This window comes from Peromyscus eremicus, chromosome 4 (assembly GCF_949786415.1).
Source record: "Peromyscus eremicus chromosome 4, PerEre_H2_v1, whole genome shotgun sequence".
Lineage (NCBI taxonomy): Eukaryota > Metazoa > Chordata > Mammalia > Rodentia > Cricetidae > Peromyscus > Peromyscus eremicus.
In genome coordinates this window covers 78,835,736-78,848,842 of record NC_081419.1, presented here as the reverse complement: position 1 = coordinate 78,848,842, position 13,107 = coordinate 78,835,736, and the positions used below count along the sequence as shown (strand labels likewise).

General features: G+C 48.2%; 1 protein-coding gene across 1 annotated transcript; it reads right to left on the bottom strand.

Annotated features, from left to right (window-relative positions):
• Positions 1 to 10,222: 10,222 nt before the first annotated feature.
• On the bottom strand, positions 10,223 to 12,242 carry C4H11orf91 (chromosome 4 C11orf91 homolog). The gene is made up of 2 exons (XM_059259459.1): positions 11,672 to 12,242; positions 10,223 to 10,487 (listed from the first exon to the last, which is right to left on the bottom strand). The coding sequence occupies exons 1-2, from the start codon at positions 12,168 to 12,170 to the stop codon at positions 10,402 to 10,404; spliced, it is 585 nt and encodes a 194-aa protein (XP_059115442.1). The 5' UTR covers positions 12,171 to 12,242; the 3' UTR covers positions 10,223 to 10,401.
• Positions 12,243 to 13,107: the final 865 nt, after the last annotated feature.

Here is a 13,107-nt window from a genome sequence, read left to right as displayed (position 1 = left end):
ACATGGAGAGCTGAGTCCAGTCCCCAGAACCCTTGATTGAAAAGGCAGCTTTGCTGCGTGCCTCTGCAACCCTCCTACCTAACCCAGAGCCGCAGGCCAATGAGAGATCCTGTCTCAAAAAAAAAAAAAAAAAAAAAAAAAGGTAAAGGGGTTGGAAAGATGACTTGGCAGTAAAGAGCACTGGCTGCTCTTCAGAGGACCTAGGTTCGATTCCCAGCACCTACATGGCAGCTCACAATTGTTTGTATGTTTGTAACTTCAGTTCCAGAGGAGTAAACACATACATGCAGGCAGAATACCCATACATATTAAAAATTTTTAAATAAAATAAAAATACTTATAATACACGGCACCCAAGAACTGACACCTGAGCTTGACCTCTGGCATGTGCATCTGTGCACACATAAAGACGTGCACGCACATACATGTATACACAAACCTCTTGTATAATATTAGAGGGACTAGCCTTAATATTATACATCCCAGGGGCTCAGGAGAGAGAACTACTAATGGTGAGGACTATTTTCGGGAAATAGAATCTCAGCACACCAAGCTTTAATTCCTCTGGCATAACATCCTATCTACACAGCTTCAGTTCTGTTCTCGTGCCTAGCTCCTTTCTTGCCTGATTTCTCTCTACATTTATCTATTGTTCTATCTTAATTCTCTCATCTTAATTCTGCCTCATCTATGTCCTTTTCATCTTGTTCTTACCCAGCTAGTACTTCCCCATCTGACTCTTCCTCATCTTCCATCTCATCCACACGTACTCTTCTTATCCCTCTCCGTTCTCCATCCGTTCTCCACGTTCCTCCTAAGTCTCCCAGGGATCCAGTTATAAACCCAAGCAATAGCAAGCTCCTGGTTGAGCAAGGTCACCAGGCTTGAATTCTACAGGGTCATAAAGGCAGGTAAGAATTTTCCTCAGGCAGTGACCACCAGGCTTCCAGGGTCAAACAAAGGGGTGATAAGAATCACATAGAGGGGCAATAATTGTTAATTATCATTTGCAACCCAAAAGGGAAGTGACTAATGGGGAAATGAATTAACTAAAGGCTAAATTTGGGTAATACCTAAGAATAGGGATCTTATATACTCCACTATAGTCTTAAATGTGATTGGTAGAAAATGTTAAGAATCTGTAAGTTGCTAGGTCAATGGGAGAAAATAAAACTGCCTTCTTTTTTCCTGTGGCTCCTATCTGTCCAAGCTATCTGCTGTTTTTTCTGCAAGGTGGGGGAAATTTGTGCTCAGTCGCTAGGCAACCTGTGTACAGCTATATGTCTCTGGTGATAGTTAAAGGGAGATCTGGAACTAGAGGTAAGATCTGGGAAAGGAGGAAGTTAAGCTTAATTGGCACATCCGCCAGGCCTTCTCAAACAGGTAGTCTGGACGCTTAAGTCTGTTCTCAGAGAGTGCAGAGGTTATCTCTGATAAGGTACTTTCCTCCGGGTAGGGATGGACCTGGCCGGATGCTGCCAATGACGATAATTGCAGGCAGGCTTGACTGGGGTTCTGGCTGTGCAGAGCTGTCAACGCAGGTTATCTAAATATTCCTTTAGTAGAGGGGAAATGGTCCCCAATAAATGATGGAAAAACTACAATAGCACACAAGAAACTCACAGCAGGAAACGGCTGATAATCAAAAGCCAAATATCACCAAGGCTCCTTGAGCCTCAGCTTGACCTCTGGAAGGCCCTTGGCTTTGTCATAATCAGCTGAAATCCTACGTTGTATATTTTTGTGGCTTGCAGCACAAACCAGCTTAAGTGCAGCACTGTTTCCTGTTGATATCCATCTGTACTCACCACAAACCCTGACCACGATGTCCACAAGGGTCTGTGTGGACAAAATGTGGGCTCTGGAGCCGGCCCCAAGTCTAAATTGTCTACTAGCAGCAGTACCATAGGGGTGGTTAATTTACTTCTGGGTGTCTCACCTTTGGGGAACCTATAAAACCATCTCTCTACCTTACAAGATCATTCTGAAGATAAAGTTCAATGAGCCATGTAAAAAGCTTAAAACAATGTGTGATGCCTAGAAAGTGCCAGTAGATTTGGAAGGCTCTGGTTATATTGCTTTAAAGTATGTGGTGTGTCTGGTTTGGGGCTATAGTCACCATGTATACAAAAGATCAACAAATCACGCACCCTGTCTGGAACTCTGCACTGATCATGTTGTTATGCCCAGATTGGGACCCCAAAGACACCACCTAAGACCTTAGGTACAGAATGCAAAAGCATGGTTTATTTCTGTTTACAAGCCGCGGGCAGGGAAGCTCGATCCAAAGCACTCGTAGTAACCATGAGGCCAGGAGGAACTTGCTTTTTCTTTGTGTAGCTAGCTTTTTAAAGGCAAAATCCATAAGCCCTTCAGGGGGGTTGGGGGAGTTTTGCACGGGTGCAACTCGGATTGGTTTATTTTTATCTCTGTTCTCTTTTAATTGGGTGAGGGTATGTAACCTTTGAATTTACTGGTTGGTGGTTACAATTTATTACTTTGGGGGCAGTCCAGCACAAGTCCCAGGCTTTGTCCTTGAGCCACCATGGGGGCTGGCTGGCCAAGCACGTACTACACATAACTCTAAGTTGGTGAGTGGCCCCAGAGAGTAAACATCTGGCTGAACTTTGAGCAGTCAGAGTACGTGCAGAAAGGGAGCTACTGCAAGGACTATGTCTTTTGTTCATGGCCCTCTCAGAAACTGCTTGCTCAAGTCTCAAAAAACTGAAATTGAGGCCTGATCTCTGAGAGAAGACTGAGCAGCCTGTTATGGCATCTGCTTGGTCCTTTCAATGTGACCTTCTGTGTTGTGGATTCTTCTTTGGTCTTCTGAGTTGGAAGGACCTGTGCCATGGGATAACACAATGGGCCATCCTTCCTCAATGGCTTGGGTTCCCGGTCATCCACTAAATGCCTCCGACTTTCCACAACTGCTCCAGGCACAGACAAATCAGAGATGTGAACCTATATGTCTTCTCCAATCTGCAGGAAATGGGGCTGTGCTGGTGGGTGTAAATGAAGTCTGTCTGTCTGTCTGTCTGCGGCAGCTGTCTGGGGAGGGCAGGTCCAGGCTATCAGGGCATCCTGAGAGGAAGGTTACATCCAGTGTGAGCGCATTGGCCGCTGTGTGTAGGCACCGAGGCGTCAGGACCAAGCAAGTGTCCAGCCTACCATCCTCCATGGCTGTCGTGTCACCTGTGAGCCCAAGACACAAGGAGAACACATGGCAGGAGGTCAGAGTTCCTCAGAAGACATGTCAGCTGTCCTTGCATTGTGTCACATACTTCTATAGCTCCTAGTTTGTCTTGAGGGTGTTTTGTTGTGTTTTGTGGGGGGATAGGTACGTGTGTGTGTGTGTGTGTGTGTGTGGTGTATGCCCAGTACACCGATATGTACAGAGAGTCTGGAGAGAGATATCAGGTGTCCTGCACTATGACTCTCCCTCATTCCTTTGAGACAGGGTCTCCTGCTGAACCCAGAGCTAGCCTGGCTGTCCAACAAGCCCCAACACTCCTGTTCCCACCTTACCCCCAGCACTGGGGTTGCAGGCACTCGTGGCTGTTCCCAGCTTTTTACGTGGCTGCTTGGAATCCAGACTCAGGTCCTCCTGTGTACACAGCAAACATTCTTACCCACCAAGTCGTCATCTCCCCAGCCCCTGCTTTGGTTGGTATTTTTTGTTGCTTTTGAGACAGTGTCTTACTATGTAGTCCTGGGGGGTGGGGTGGAAGTACATGGAGCAGGGTGGCCTTAAATACGCTGTCATCTTCTTGCCTTTCCCTTCCATGGGTGGTAATTGTGACCATGCCACTCTGCTCCCCCGAGACTTCTGTAGCCTGTTCATGGAGGAAGAAGCATACATAGCAGGCATCCTTGTCAGCCCTGAGTTCCAAGCCAGCTCTGCAGGCCCTGTCCTGTGCCTGTAGAAAAGTGACCTGGTCTCAGAGCATTGGCCTCTTGTTTAGAAAACAAGATGAGAGACTGACCTATCTCACAATGTGGTGGTGGGGGGGGGGGGGTGGTAAATGTCATAAATCAAATCAAATTAATGTCAACTGCAACACCTGAGCACTTTGCACTTACCTGAGTATAGCCTTGTGAGGGGCTTTCTGGACTCTGAGGAGGTAATGGGTCACAGGCCCCCGGGACACCTCTGTCTCCATCTAAGCTTTGCACTGGGTTGTCCTGGCTGATTCTCATTTGTTTCTTGTAGCTTGAGTTTTCCTGCCTGGCCCACAGTCAGGACAAATCTCTGACACCCGCCAGTACCACAGCTGCTCAGACACAACCAAGTAAACATAGAGACTTATATTGGTTACAAACTGTATGGCCGTGGCAGGCTTCTTGCTAACTGTTCTTATATCTTAAATTAATCCATTTCTATTAATCTATACCTTGCCACATGGCTTGTGGCTTATTGGTACTTTACATCTTCCTTGTCCTGATGGCGGCTGGCAGTCTCCCTCACCCAGCTTCCTGTTCTCTCAATTCTCCTCTCTGTTAGTCCTGCCTATACTTCCTGCCTGGCCACTGGCCAATCAGTGATTTATTTATTGACCAATCAGCAACACATTTGGCATACAGACCATCCCACAGCACTTCCCCTTTTCTTTCCTTAAAAAGGTTTTAACCTTTACACATCTCCAAAGTCAGCTTGGTATATTTGGGAATTTGGGCGTAGCTTCTCTTACTACTTCCTGCTGGAGGGGGGCGCTGTATCTTATGGAAACATAAAGACTATCTTAGGATTATGGAGTAGTCCATGAGGGTGTATCGTCTGAGCCAGTTGCCTTGAAACGGTTCTGGATGTTGGATCATCTGGGCCATGGTGTCATCGGAGACCTTTCAGGTGGTCTTGGCTGGTCAAACCTGATGTATCTTAATCTGGAACAAATCCATAGCCTCTGGCTTTCTGTGGAAACAAAAGCAGAGCCTGCTTTCCAAAGCAACATATCTTTACATCCAAATGTTGAAGTCAAGGTATCTTTAAAATATACATTTTGGCATAACTCAACAGCTTTTGTAATCAAATGTTTTTCTTTAGTTACAAATATCAAAGAGAACATAATCCAGATTCTCTGTGTGGTAGCCATCTTTACGTGGCTTATTTTTTTATATTAGCTTGAGCCTATTCCTTTTAAACTGCAGCATTCTAAGCCTGAAATGGCGCAGTGGCTGCTGGCTCCGCCCACTTCAGCTTCCCAACATGGCGGTGGTCCGCTTTCCGCCAGCTCTGGGAGCCGTAACTCTCAGAAATAGTGGGTCTAAATTTTTACCAAAGTAGCTTGTAGCCCAGAAACCTCTTTTTTTGTTTTGTACTAGCAAAGGCTAAATCCACCACACAGCTTAATGTGCCACTTGCAGAGGCCTCATTCCCACTGTACTGCAGGTCAAGAGCACACACTAGGAACCCGCCAGTAGCTCAAACCGGCAGCTGCTGCTCATTTGAGGGAGACAATTAGGAAGCTGTTTTTAGCTCCGTTTTAGAATCTTTTTTTTAAGTTTTTAGGTGGAAACTCTTGCCCCACGTTGGGCGCCATTTGTAGCTTGAGTTTTCCTGCCTGGCCCACAGTCAGGACAAATCTCTGACACCCGCCAGTACCACAGCTGCTCAGACACAACCAAGTAAACATAGAGACTTATATTGGTTACAAACTGTATGGCCGTGGCAGGCTTCTTGCTAACTGTTCTTATATCTTAAATTAATCCATTTCTATTAATCTATACCTTGCCACATGGCTTGTGGCTTATTGGTACTTTACATCTTCCTTGTCCTGATGGCGGCTGGCAGTCTCCCTCACCCAGCTTCCTGTTCCCTCAATTCTCCTCTCTGTTAGTCCTGCCTATACTTCCTGCCTGGCCACTGGCCAATCAGTGATTTATTTATTGACCAATCAGCAACACATTTGACATACAGACCATCCCACAGCAATTTCTCTCTCTCTCTCTCTTTTTTTTTCCAGAGCTGAGGACCGAACCCAGAGCCTTGCACTTGCTAGGCAAGCACTCTACCACTGAGCTCAATCCCCAACCCCCCATTTGTTCTCATTAAGGTTGTTTAGGCCCCAGCAGTCACTGCCCTGGAAGCCCTAAGTTCTCAAGGACAAGAACTTCTCTAGTAGCACCTTGGCTACCTTGACTCAGGTCTGTCATCTTCCAAGCATGGGAAGAAGGCTCCAGAGTCACTGCCGGGGTGGGAGGGCCCTACCAGTAGAACAAAGTTCATCACTCCACGGCACATCTTCCACCCATGTGGCCTGCACAATGTTTTGTTATCTGGATGAATTGCTAAGACTGAAAACCAAGGACTTTCACCTGACCCTGTGCTCACATTCCAGCTTTGGCAACGACTGTCTGCATTAGGGACTTATTCCCCTCAACACTGGGTTCAAGTGCTGCAGTGTACCAGTCCTACCTGCCCCTCAACTCCAGGGTTTCCAGCCAGGTCTTGCAGGCATGTAGATTTGTATCCTCAAGCTGGGGTTTGCTGAACAAATCTGTGTGTACGTGTAGGCCACTTCCCGATTCCCATCACCTCATTTACTCACTTCCAGCATCTATACCTCCATACAGAGGTAAGCCCCTATTGAGATGAGTCTTCTGTGCTTCCCTTCAAGTCGGTCTCTCTACTGAATGCTAGACACCCTGTGCTGTCGTGTGAATACGTCTGTTCCCTCCAAAATTCATCCTGGAAGCTTAACTTTCGGTGTAACGGTGTATGGTGGAAGGCAGGGCCTTACAGAGATGTCTGGGTCATGAGCCCACCCTTCTTTTATCAAATTAATGTCACTGTAAAACCAGCTTTCAGGAGTGAGTTCCTTTTCCTCTTAGGCCTGTTTGCCACATGAGGGAAGACACAATGTCCCTCCCCTCCAAATGATGCAACATTCAAAATGCAGCTTTGAAAGCAGAGACCAACCTGCCAGTGCCTTGATCTTTGGGCTTCCTGTGAAAAACAACTCTTTTATAATGAGTCTGTGGTAATCTGAGGAGCCAATGAAAACACTATCTTTCTTGCAGATTCAAGCTTGCCGCTTGAATGATTTCCACCCTCTCCACCTCCGTCACATTCTGTTGGATTACCCTCCTCAGAACACAACCAGGCAGCTAGTTTTCAATCTGAAGTCTTCTCTTACCACTTGCTGCTCTGCCAGCTTCAGGTCTAGCTGGTCTCCTTTGCAGTCAAACCCAAGGAATGGCCAGCGCCCATCAGCTCCAATCCACCTGCTCCCAGCATCTCTTAAAATTACATCCTTCAGACCTTGATCCTACTGCTCAACCAAAATTGCTCTTAAAGATTTCACTCGCACAAATTGTGTGCTACTAAGTCTAAGAGCAGACTCTTTGGCTTACCTTATTGCCATATCAGCACTATATATTTTTTTAAGATTATTTATTTATTTATTCATTTATTTATTATGTATACAGTGTTCTGCCTGCATGTACACCTGCAGCCCAGAAGAGGGCATAGGATCTCATTACAGATGGTTGAGAGCCACCATGTAGCTGCTGGGAATTGAACTCAGGACCTCTGGAAGAGCAGCCAGTGCTCTTAACCTCTGAGCCATCTTTCCAGCCCCCATCCTTTTTAATTTAAAAAAATATTTAACTTTTAAAAATTAAAAAACGACCTGGGTGGCAGTGGTGCATGCCTTTAATCCCAGCACTCGGGAGGCAGACCCAGGCGGATCTCTGTGAGTTCGAGGCCAGCCTGGTCTACAGAGCGAGATCCAGGACAGGCACCAAAACTACACAAAAAAACCCTGTCTCGAAAAATAATAATAATAATAATAATAATAATAATGATAATAATAATAATAATAGACTATAAAGTATTTATGTGTGTGTCTGTGTGAGTGTTCATGTACCACACCATATGTGTGAAAGTCAGGTGACAATTTTCAGGAGTCGGTTCTCCTTCCATCAGAGGGTCATAGGGATCAAAATCAGGCTGTTGGGATGGTGGCAAGTACCTTTACCCACTGAGCCACCCTGCCAGCCCCACGCAGCACTGTCTATCAAGGCAGGCCACTCACCTCCTTGATGCCCCTGTCATCACACACAACTGACTCGGGGCTAATTGCTTTCTATTCTTTCAAGGCTCTGCATCTTTTCCTCCAAAGAAGTACCTCCAGGCTCAGAGCTCTCCGTAGCCAAAATGCTTGGGACCAGAAGTGTCGTGGATTTGTTTGAGACCTTCCTCTTCTTCTGATTTTGAAAGTGTGCAATGTATACATACTTAGATAACTCGGGGATGGGGCCCAAGCTTACCTATGAAATTCATGCACGGTTTGTTTATAGCTTATCCACATAGCCTGGAAGGAATTCTAGACAATATTTTCAATACTTTGGGGCATGAAACATAAGTTTTACGATGTGAAACTTAGTTGAGATGGTGGTCAAAGTTTTAGATTTTGGAACATTCTGGACTTCAGATGGTTGGGTCAGGGAGGCTCTGAAATTTGTTCTATTTTTCCTGCATACACTTCTGTGGAGGTCTCAGGGGTCTTACATCTCCACATCAGTAACTCCCTAATGTGTCCTTCAGCAAAGGCCTTGTCCAGAACTCATATACCCCACAGCTCTACAACCCTCCCTTTCACACACCTCAGACTAAAGGACTCCCTCCCCCAGAACCTGCCCACCTGCGGTTGTAGCTCAGCCCGGTGACTCCAATGGCCTCTAAACAGCTGCTGTCAGCACTCTCTTCAGCTGGGTTACTGATTGCTAAGGGCTCACCGGGCTTCACCGATTGTACCCCTGCTGTCTATTCACAGTGTAGCAGCAGGGAGAACCCGTAGCCCCACAAGTCAGATCCCGTTACACCTTAGCTGAAAACCCCTAAGGTCTCTTCCCATCTCACAAGGACCTTGTGACCTGGTCATGGCTACAAGAATGAGTTCTACTGAACTACATGAATGAGTTCCTCTGCATTCATCCCTCCCCATCTCCCCTCACCCCTTCTGCTCTGCCGCCTCACTTATTTGTAAGGATTCATTAAAGCTAGCATGCTCAGGCGGTGGTGGCGCACGCCTTTAATCCCAGCACTCGGGAGGCAGAGACAGGTGGATCTTTGTGAATTCGAGGCCAGCCTGTTCTACAGAGTGAGATCCAGGAAAGGAGCAAAGCTACACAGAGAAACCCTGTCTTGAAAAACCAAAAAAAAAAAAAAAAAGCTAGCATGCTCCCACTGTAAGCCTTTGCATTGGCCCCTCTGCCTGGAACATTCTCCCCTAGGGCTACAACCTTCAATCACTTCCCAACATTGTTTAAAATGCTACCTCTTGATCAACCTTGGTAGCATACACCTGTAATCCCAGTACTTGGGAAGCAGGTGCAGGAAGATTTTGGAGTTCAAGGTTATCCTGGGGTACATTGTCTCAATCACAAAACGGTAACAAAATATGCCTTGTCTTCCAAGAGACCCTGTTTGAAACCCCGCCTGTCCTCCCTAGGGTAGTCTGGCTCCCCTTACTGTATTCTCCTTTTCCTTGTTCGGCATGTTATTTTCTGTGACGCCATCTTGTACTTCACTCATTTATCTTTCCCCATCCCCAATTCCAAGAACCTAGGTGGGGGTCTAAGGGTATACTAAGGACTTGATAAATACTTCTTGAACGTTGTATGTGAACTTCTTAGAAGGACCATGCCTTTCAAAAGATTACCAGAGTTTTGTGGTTCAAAAAATACTTCTAAAAATGAAAGATGTTGAGATGGAGGGCAACTAAAATTCTAATTTTAGTTCTAGTCCTCAAATGATCTTTCTGGCTGAGAGTCAACATCAGGACCAGTATTTATTGCCTGTGCTTTGAGTCTCTCCTACATATGGGCCAGCCTGGTGTGCCTGGCAGTGGCAGTATTGGGTCCGCTCCTTAAGCCACAAGAGACTCTGGATAGTAGGCCAGACAGGAATTCTACATCCCATGAGGGAGGACCCCCAGCATCAGCAGAGACGAGAGAGGCCATGAGGTTTACCATGCTCTACATCCCATGAGGAAGGACCCCCAGCATCAGCACTGAGGAGAGAGGCCACGAGATTTACCATGCTCTACATCCCATGAGGAAGGACCCCCAGCATCAGCAGAGGGGAGAGAGGCCACGAGATTTACCATGCTCTACATCCCATGAGGGAGGACCCCCAGCATCAGCAGAGAGGAGAGGCCATGAGATTTACCATGCTCTACATCCCATGAGGAAGGACCCCCAGCATCAGCAGAGAGGAGAGAGGCCATGAGGTTTACTATGCAAGCGGGCAACTGTATGTGAAGTACGTGCTGGAGCAACAATAACAGTAGTAACTACAGAACAGAAAATAACCATCTTTGAAATGACAACAAAAGGACACATTATCTAAGCACTAACATCTAAGGAGGTGGCTGCCCAGCTCTGGGGGGCAGCTCCTCAGGAGACGGAGGCCGACTTTCCAGGTTGCCTGGTCGTCTTCAGTCCTTGTAACTTTTCATCTTTCAGCGCCTTCAGGAACTTATCTGCAGGAGAGCAAAACAGATTCAGCTGCGGCTGGGAAGGTTTTGCTTTGTTGTTCAGGGTCTTCCTATGTAGCTCCAGGCTGTTCTGGAACTCTTGATCCCTCTGCCTCAGCCTCCTAAGTATTGGGATTCCAGGTGTGCACCACCTCCGCTCTGAGGAGGAATCTTAGAACTTCAGAGCAAGCTTCTGAGAAGTAACTGTGCACGACCCTAAAATCTCCTAACAGCTCAAACATAGCTAACGCCTATGTCTGGAAATTCTAGGGACTTTGTCTCCTGTGGTTATGAAAAAGTGTATCCTACAGGGTATCAGATGAATTGGAGACCATTCCCATGGCCATGCATACCTAAATATATAGGGTGTTGTTTTTTTTTTCCATACTTCACCTCCCTGTGTGGCAGAGGGGAGGAGTTTAACCTGTTGCAGAGAACAGGTGACATGGTCTTTCCAGTGCCATCTGCCCCCCTCCAGGAGTCAAATTCAAACCTCAGAGCAGATGATGAGAAAGGACAGCCTATGACTACTAATTCCTGAGCAATCGGTCCTTCTGGAAATACAGCCGGCTTTAACCGCCTTACTGCCCAATAGAGAGGAATCAGTTCATATACCGGAGGACTCCTGCTTACATCAATACACTTGCTTTGCTCTGGTGTAGATCCCTAAAACCTCAGACCTAAGATCAAATGTCAGAGTCCGAGATTTCCCGTTGAAGGGTCTTGGGGCATGGGGCCCATGGAAAGGCAGAGTGAATGACTGAGGGCTTTCAAGGTTTGGGCAATTCCAACCATCTCCTCCCACCCACAGACCCCCCGTGTAAGACTGACTATTGAAGGTTAGTCTCTAGAGATAGGCAGTCTGTGGTGAATGGAGCTCCAGACTACGGAAGTGTGGTATTACTGTGTAGGGAGTGCTTCAGGAGTCTATCCAGAGTCCACATTACCTCCTCAAGGACGAACCCCTGAGGAGTGAAGTTTAAAACTAAAGGGTTTGATTAGCTCAAGTGTGTGGTGAGGCAGGGGTCGGTTGAAATTCAGCACGTGGGGGTCTGGACCTCTGGAGGACAGATTTGGGGAGTGGGACTCCTAGGGCTGTGGCCAATCTGGGGTCACATTCTGGTGCCTGGCGGACGCCTAGAGCGGACACTCAGGACAGCTAGGGTTGGGCTCGGTTGGCAGTCACGCACAGCGCTGGGAGTCGAAGCCGTCTCCAGTGATGGTGAGCAGCTCCAGCTCCTTAATCCGGATCTCTAGCTCGCACAGCTCCTCGGGGTGGGAGGCGGAGGCGAGCCAGGGGGTCGTGGAGCCGGGGACCAGGGCTGCAGTTGCCATCTCGGGCCCTGGCGGCGGCGAGTAGAAGAAGCGCAGAGGCTCGTAAGGTATAGAGGCCAGGCCGGACGGCCAAGGCGGAGGGCACGGGCGCTCGCTGGGGGGACCCAGGCCAGGCGGCGGCGGCGGCACCGTGGCGGGGGCTGCCAGAGGCAGGGGTCGGACCCCCGCTACCGCCGCCACCGCGCCCGCCGGCGCCCCGCCCGCCTTTAGCGGCACGAAGAGCTTCTTCCAGATGTTAAAATCGCTCAGCGGAGACGACGAGATGCCCCGGTCGTAGAGCGACGGGAAGTAGAGGGGCGGGGCCGGCCGCTGGCTCATCTTGGGGTTCTGGCTGCCGCGCCGCCCCTTCGGCATCTTTTGAATGGGAGTCTGCGTGAGAGGAATCCCGCGCCGGGCGACGCGCGCCGACGCCCCGTGTCTCCGAATTCCGAGATTCCACAGGCCCCGCCCCGACGGAGCGCGGCCCCACCCTTCGCTCTCGCCCCGCCCCGAGAAGGCGGGGCTCTGGAGAGCAGAGGCCCCGCCCCGCGAGCCGGCAGGGCCGAAAGCCGCATCTGTCCTTCCTTGCTTGTTTTTTTTTTTTTTTGGCTCCAGTTGCTGCCCCGCCCTACTGGCTCCAAAATAGCCCTAGCGCACTTCCGTCTCGGCCCTAGGTTCCTCCCAGCGCCCTTCAATTCGATTTCCGAAGCTGTCACATACTAATCCTGCGCACGGAGATGGCCAAGGCTGCGAGAGAAGTTCAGCCTTTCCTTTTATCGGAGAGCGGAAAATATTTCCCAACAACCGGGTCCTAGCACACTTGACTCATTACTTAGGAAATTGACAAAATGCGTGGCTGACTTCATCCTCTACAGAGGGAGAAGGGGAAATTTTTCTGATAAATTTAGCGATGCTGTGAAAGACTCTGGAAAGGGGGAAGCATCTGGATTTGTAATGACTCAGAAGCAGACAATTTTTTTTCTTTATGAAATAAAGTTTAATTCTGTAAGTTTTCAGGAGCTGACAGGCAGCTTAGCACCCAGAGGAAATCCTCATGTGGCCACACATACTCCACACCCATTCCTGAGAACTGGATATTCTGCCCAAGGGCCATGTATAGCTCATTTCTATGAAATATTAGTCATTAACTGTGGGCGCCCACAGAGGTTTCCTAGTGAGATCTGAGCTTGCTTTACCCAGCAGGGCTGCATAAGCGGATGGACTGACCACATGCGTGCTTACCAGGTGTTACACTTGGCTGTGCTAGGGGGAGGTCTTTGCTCCACCCCTTGGCATTCCTTTAAAAGCCCTT